General features: G+C 52.5%; 1 protein-coding gene across 1 annotated transcript in view; it reads right to left on the reverse strand.

Annotated features, from left to right (window-relative positions):
• Window positions 1–7,027, reverse strand: part of LOC147442085 (inositol polyphosphate multikinase alpha-like) — a 95,238-nt gene extending 88,211 nt beyond the window's left edge. Inside the window, exons 1-2 of the mRNA XM_086528388.1 lie at window positions 6,734–7,027; window positions 6,433–6,632 (exon numbers count right to left, since the gene is read on the reverse strand). Of these exons, the coding sequence (XP_086384514.1) occupies window positions 6,433–6,632; window positions 6,734–6,779 (246 nt within the window). The 5' untranslated portion in view covers window positions 6,780–7,027. The remainder of the gene's footprint in view (window positions 1–6,432; window positions 6,633–6,733) is intronic.
• Window positions 7,028–7,508: the final 481 nt, after the last annotated feature.

Below are 7,508 nucleotides of genomic sequence, written 5' to 3' on the forward strand. Positions count from 1 at the left end.
CGCGGAACGGAGCCCGAAACAGTGAATTACAGCCTGCTGTGTATTTTTGCAGGTTTAGGGTTTTGGCCCTAAACGGACCCTAATACCCCCAGGAGGTTCGGGGACGCAAGGGAACCGCTGTACAGGCGATCTGGCGCATTTTCAGGGCTGAAAACAGAGAATTCAGCGTGCTGCAGATTCTCGCCAGGTTTTGCAAAGTGCCCGTATGCGTCGGGAAAGTCGGTCAATGCGTGGGAATACTGACCGTGAAGGGTTCTAGTACAGTTATGCTGCCGAAATCGGGTTGGAACAGTGGAAATTCAGCCGAGTTTGTGCGGGGCAGCTTGTAGGGAACCACAACGTTTATTCCCTCTTTTGAACAATAAAGAAATACCGAAAGGGGCGCCTAAGTTAGGGGCCAATCTGGTGTCTGTCTACTCATACAGGTGCAATCTAGCAGCCTGTATCCCTCTCCCCTTGGTTGTGTCTTGAAAGTACAGGTAAAATAGACGACTAATAATGGGTGAAAGCTAAATCAAGGTTTAAAGTAAAGTCTACCGCCCTTTTTGGATTGAACAGGCCGGTTTCACCAGCCTGCCAGGGTTGGCCCACAGCCACAAACAGCGACAGCGCACACATGCAGAGCCACCCTCCGAACCTGGGGCTCCAACGAAGGAGGGGTGGCAGCAGGCCCGTGGTAGACGACGACAGGGGCCACAGCGTCAACCTAGCACTCAGAGTGGCCCTCAGGCGCCTACTCAGCAACAGTGGATTCCCACGGGGAACTGCTTTGGTCCTCTTGAGCAGGAGGAGGTCCTTGCTCCAGCCCCCACCCCAGCTTCACCCTCGACAGCCTCTCCCCCCCCCCCAGAGTTTCCCCCCCTCTTCTTCATCCTCCCCCCCGCCTTCTGCTCCCGTCGCCTCTCCACCTCGCCCCTCTACCTCTGTCGGCCCCTCCCACCCCTCTTCTCCACCGCTTCCCCGAGCTCCTTCTCCCCCCCCTCCTACTCCAGTTCCACAATCGACCCAGGGGGCAGGGCCCTCTCCGGCGTCTAGGAGATCTCTTGGCAGCGCCTTTGCCACGAGTCGCCTAGCGAAAGAGGGTCAGCCTTTCTTACGGCCCCCTCTGCAGATACAGACATCTTCCCATGCAGCTATCCCTCGTGGTCTGACGAGCATTGACATCCGGCGCCGCTGGGACTTCTTCCACTACGGCTTCACTCGTTTTCTCGCCGATCCCTCTGCAGATCATGAGGCAACCTGCTTCAGGGTCCATGCTCTGTTCCTTGCGGCTAGGGGGACAGAGGCCTTGGACTCAGTAGTTGGTTTCTCCTTCCCCCTCTGCGGCAAGGCCGAGACAGAGTGGACCCTCGACTTAGTGTTGGGATGGTTGCATACACAGGTCCTAGAGTTCTCTCACCACATGGGAGAACTTGGAGTTATAGACATGCTGCAGACTTTGTGGCCATTGGCTAAGTTTGCAGTGACACCCCCAGACTCAGCAGGATGTAGGCACATTGTGGTGTACTTCTTTGCTGATACGCAGTGTTTGCCATGCTATGTATACATTCATGAGGACTCCTGGATAGAGGAGGTTGCTTTACGCACGGCTCACTCTGCTTGGGCTTGGGCTAGGCACTCATTGCAATCATGCCTATCTAGACGACGCTCGGATGCGGATTACTCCCCATCCAAGCCAGCCTCGAAGATAGCCCGTCTAGCTGCTGCAGCAGCATCTGTTCTCTCTCGCTCCCCATGAGGATCGTCTCATGGAACGTGCAAGGACTAGGTGGGCCCCAGTTTCAGCGTCAGCGGGGCCAATTGCGTCAGGAGCTTCAGCGTTGCCTTGTGGGAGGAGAGATTGATCTCCTTATGCTTCAGGAGCACCATCTGTGTGAGAGCCGCATTCGGCGATGTGGTCAGCTTTTACGTGGACGATAAGATACCTTTTGGTCAGCTGCTTTTGGACCTGGAGGCATCCAGGGTGGGGTATGTATGACTATTGCGGACTCATTGCGGCAGGCCATTGTGGACAGAGGGATTATTGTGCCAGGCACGGCTCAGTGGATTACTATGCAGGTTAAGGGTGGCCTTGAGGGTTTCTTGAACATCTATGCGCCCAATGTGGCGAGTGCTCGTGCAGAGTTTTGGTCACAGATTGTTGAGTCTCTGGCGCAGGCAGATCATTGGTGCATAGGAGGGGACTTCAACATGTTGGAGGACCCTTTTGACATGATTGGTGGCAGCCATGCTACTGTGCATGGAGTCGAGTTGACAGCTTGAGAGAGGTTGTGTATGACTTTGAGGGTCTCGGATACATGGCAGCACTTTGGTTTTGTGAGGCCCCCAGACAGTCTTGCCTTCTCTAGATCGGACCGCAGAGTGGGAGGAGTGAATCTATCGCGGATAGATCGCTTCTACACTAGTGACCACTTCAGTGACTTGGGAGGATCGGTGAGCATCCTGGCAGGGACGTCCTTCTCAGACCATGCACCAGTGATCGTCACAGTGGTAGACAGGCAGAGGAGTGGGAGCACGATGCTCCGCATCCCAGATAGGGTCTTGTTGGACTCAGCACTCAAAGAGAGGGTAGAGGCTCTCTGGACAAAGGGCATGGACATACAGGATTCTCCTGCTGACAGAGTGGCCTCAGCCTAGCTCAGATTAGCTATTTTTTTCTTCAGGAGTCTCTGGCTCGCCGGGCTGCAACGAGAGAGGCGGAGCAGCGTCTCAGACGGGGCATTGCTTCATTACAAAGGATGAAGGAGCAGCATCCAGACAGTCCTTGATTGGAGGAGCAGTTACAGCAGGCTCGATAGGAGCTTGCTAGCACAGAGGAGAGGCGACATGAGTTTACTTTCCACCGACAGGCATCTCAGTGCACTCAGGTGGGTGACAGAGTGACTGGTGCTTTCTTTGAGACAGTGGGACCTCGGCACTCGCATGCCAAGGTCAGTCAGTTGAGGAGGCCCAATGGGTCAATTGCTTGCGAGCACGAGGATATGCGTGCAGTTGCTACTGACTTCTACCGTGAGTTACTATCTGTTGAGCCCCAGTCAGAGCGGCAGGATGCATGCAGGGAGCAGGTTTGGGCACAGATGCCATGTCTTGTGACTGAGGAGATGCGTCAGAGGCTAGAGATGCCACTTCAGCTTGAGGAGCTACACACGGCTCTTAGGGCCCTCCCGCGTGATAGCTGTCCAGGTGAGGATGGGTTGACTCCCAGCTTTTTCTTGGAGTACTGGGACCTGCTTGGCCTAGATCTCTGTAGTGCTTTTCAGTACATTTTGCACACAGGAGTGATGCTTGACAGCATGAGTGAGGGCCTGATCTACCTCATTCCCAAGGAGGGTGGCTCCTTGGATGAGATTCGACAGTGGCGCCCCATCACCATCCTCAACTCAGCCTACAAAATTCTTGCCAAGGCTCTGAGTTTGAGGATTCAGCCACTTTTAGAGAGCCTTATACATGGGACTCAGATAGGTTTTGTCAAGGAACGCAGTATCCTTGACAACATCTTTACTTTCTGGGAGGCTTCTGCCCTGGCACGGCTCCGTGGTGAGGACCTCATGATTCTTCTTCTCGATTTTGAGAAGGCATACGACAAAGTTGACTGGGACTTTCTAGAGGGCACTCTACGCAGCATGGGCTTCTCAGATGCTTGGATCAGAGCGGTGTCAGCCTTGTACAGACAGGCCCATAGTCAGGTACTTTTGGCAAGAGGTAGAGATGATCGCTTCATGCTTACACGCTCGGTTAGACAAGGTTGTCCTCTTGCCCCCTTTCTCTTTCTGTTCTATGCGGAGGTGATGAGCAGATTTTTGGTGTCACAGCAGGTTGGTCTACGGGGCTTAGCACTCCCTATTCGAGGAGATGAGCTACTGGACGCTGAGTTTGCCGATGACTCAGCCTTGTACTTAGATGGCCAGGAGGCCAATCTTCACAGATATAAGCAGGCTTTGGAGACCTTCTGTTGTGCATCGGGCGCACTGATCAAATGGAGAAAGACAGTGGCTTTCTCGGTTGGTAGTGCTCCTATGCCAAATTGGATGCCAGGAGAGGGTTTCAAGTGGATTCCCCCAGGGACTGCAATTCGGTACTTGGGTTGTCAGGTTGGTTTGGACTTGTCTCCCGAGCAGCAGATTGCTCCCCTTCTCCTGTCTATTAGGAGAAAGTTGTTACATTGGAGCTCAGCACGACTTTCTCTGGCTGGCAGAGTAGTAGTTGCCAACCAGGTGTTGTTGGCGACTATGTACATCACTTCCTGCTGGATCTTCTCGAGTTCTTGTATCAGCCAGGTAGAGAGGCTGATCAGGAACTTCCTTTGGTCAAGACGTGACACTCAGATAGCCCGAGCCAAGGTGGCTTGGCAGGTCATCACGCTTCCTTGTTCTCAGGGAGGGCTTGGGATCATTGATCCAGCTCAGCACAGCACAGCACAACAGAGCCCTTCTTGGGAAGTTCATAGTCAGAGGACTTCTTCCAGGTGAGGAGCCCTGGAAGGAGTTCTTGCTGCAGAGGCTTCGTGGCAGGGTGCCTCAGTTAGGAGGCCCTTGGTAACCTTCGACCAGATGGATCTTTACAGAGATGCACAGAGTTGGTTTGAGCACGAGACTGGAGGACCGCTTCGCTGTGAGTTTGCTTCGATCTTGGGAGCTCTTACGGCGTGGCCTGGAGCAGAGACAGCCGACGTGCATGGAGGAGCGCCTACAGCAGCCCCTCGTCTGGAACCCCATGGTTAGCACTCAGAGAGGCCACTTGGTTGGTAGTCGGCCTTATGTTTCCTGGGGTCCCATGGCAGCAGGTCCAGCGCGCTCTCTAGGTGACTGGCTAGAGTTCACAGGTTTGTCAGAGGAGGTGTAGGGGTTCCAGCTATAGGGCATGAGAGGGATATAGAGCATGTGTCAGGACATCTCAGAGTCAGTTCCAGTTGAGTGGCTCACGCCTCTCGAGCCAGTAGCACCCCGGTGGATGGGAGCCTTCACACAACTAGAGGTTCTCATCTCAGTCACGGCCTGCTCAGAGATGGTCCCAGCCCTGTTCTTCGAGCTTCAGGGTAGGGAACGACTACAGCGAGTTGCAGTAAAGGCCCCGCAGGTAGCAAAGTGTTGTTTTCAGAGTATCCGAGTAGTGGGTATCTGTGGGAGGACTTGCGTTATAGACCCTGACCCAGTAGCTCTTGAGACTGGACACTGGAGGCTATGGGCTTGGGAGTGTTGTCCACTGGCACGAGTACAATGGGATCCTGGTGAGTGGCTATGGAGGGACCCCTTCTCTTCGACAGACCACTCAAGAGTCCCTTTCTTTCAGTACACTGTTCGGCTGGGACGTCACATACTTGCAGCACAGAGAGAGGCCCGCCCCGCTGCAGCACGTCATTGGCAGGAGAAGGGTCTCACAGTCGAGTTCTTGGCAGCCTGTTGGGAGAGGTTGTGGGACTCCAGACAGCCGAGGCGCGTCACCTTGTTTCAGTGGCTGGTCGCACACAGAGCTACAGCAGTAGGGAGCTGGCTAGTGCATAGTGGTCTCTCGGACGCATATGCAGCCTGTGACCATTTGGTGGAGAGTCAGCATCACTGTCTTTGGGACTATCCTTCAGCCCAGCAGGTGTGGCTACGAGTTCTTCGGCTGATGCCTACTCTCTCCACGGCTCGACAGCACTTAGGGGGCAACGGCTTGGTCCACTCTCACGGACCCAACACTTCAGTTTGAGCTATCTTCCACCAGCAGGATGATAGTGATGCAAGGGGGGCGACCTACACTCCAGCCTACTACAGAGCTTACTCCACAGGAGTGGTGCAGTGAGAGAGAGGAGTGTTGGGAGCTCATCAGTGGCCTGACACTTTGGTTCATTTGGCGGACCCGCTGTTTCCGCATCTTTGAGGCTCGCCCTGTGCCACCAGCAGAGACTGTTCGTGACTTTTGGCTAGAGCTGATCCATACTCTCAGAGGAGAGCTTGAGGGACTACAGGGCAGCTCCAACCGCATGTAGAAGCACCGCAAGGCTTTCCTTCGACTCTAGCGCCCTGGGCCTTTCTACACCATTGTCCAGGGTGTGCTCAGATGACACTACCGTCCACCTATGTGGCTCTTCCCTCCTCCCATCTCTTGATTTAGCCTCATTGTATATATGTTGTTTTTTCATTGGGAGAGTCTCTCCATCATGTTTGTTGTAGCCCTCTCTTGCAGAGGTGGTTGTAGCCCTCTGGGCAGTTTTCATTAACTTATAGAAGGATCTTTTTCTCGGAAAAAAAAAATAGTTGCGTTAACAGGAAAGCTCTAATTAAGCGCAAAGAAATCATGCTCAAATATTCCGGCTGTGAAAACATTATTACATATCCGTGCACGTCCACATAAACAATAAATGATGCTGCGAGATCCAACTTCAAAATTCTAGAGAAGACATGCAAACACCCACATTTTCATCGAATTCTTTGATGATGGTTTTAGGATATCAATAAATCCACTGCCATCCAACCCTTCCACTTTGCTTGTGCCATAGAAACAAGGGAAAAAAGACTTTATGCAGGATGGTACATTGTTGTCGGCCCAAAAGCACTCGTAGAACTTCTTTTCCCTCTCTCCTCTTGCCCCATCCTGCAAAGGTTTATAGAACTTTCCTTCACCATCAATCAACGGCCCAACTTTCCCACCTGCAATGCATGGCATAGTCTCATGAATGATAGCTGAGTGTAGAAGTACAAGAAAGCAGACACCTTAGACAAATACATGACATGCAAAGACCCAGGCTTACCCCCAGCTTGGTGGCCGGCAACTTGATGAGCAGCTGGCTTGAGCATTATTCTACTCTGCAAAAGCAACCTTGATAGGTGCAATTCCTTAATTTCATCCTTTCAAAAAGCGTAAAGACGCAAAAGGGGAAGAGTACGTTTAACGGAGACAAGGGCTCCCTCTGACACGCGATAGTAAATGAAGTGTGAGCGGTGAGATCGACGGCATTAAAGTGAAGCACGTTTCTCACGAAGTTCGGACGCCGTCTCATTTGTCTGTGTGTACTTTTTGTGTTTACTTTTCCCTTGTCTGAGTTCACTCTAGGAGAAAGTGGAATGCCTATGGAGACAAGAAACCCCACGCGAGCGCTAGTTAGACCATTGGGTTGCCATGTGCGAGGTCCTAAGTTCGAATCACCGATGCGAATGGGACGTGACCTTTTGCTAGTGGTCGTTCTTCCTCGAGATCCGCGCACAATGATGCCCGCCGCAATCCCACCGCCTCCGAGTGATTAAGACCTTGTGTTAGAAAGTGTCGTGGACAGGCAATCCCTTTCTGATGTGTGTGTGTGTGTGTGTGAGAGAGAGAGAGAGAGAGAGAGAGAAAGAAAGAGAGAGAGTGAGAGTATATAGATTCTAGAGGAAAAGAAATTAAAAACATAGCAATGCCAACAGCCAAGGTTTTCCTCTGTACAAGATATGAAATTTCTTCAGCCTACACACATGCCAATAAAAGGAAATCCAATGGTGTTGGCAATCAAGAGTCCCAAGTTGTTTAGAAAGTGAAACGTTGGTAGC

Source organism: Adiantum capillus-veneris, chromosome 14 (genome assembly GCF_014529385.1).
Source record: "Adiantum capillus-veneris isolate H3 chromosome 14, ASM1452938v2, whole genome shotgun sequence".
Classification (NCBI taxonomy): Eukaryota; Viridiplantae; Streptophyta; class Polypodiopsida; order Polypodiales; family Pteridaceae; genus Adiantum; species Adiantum capillus-veneris.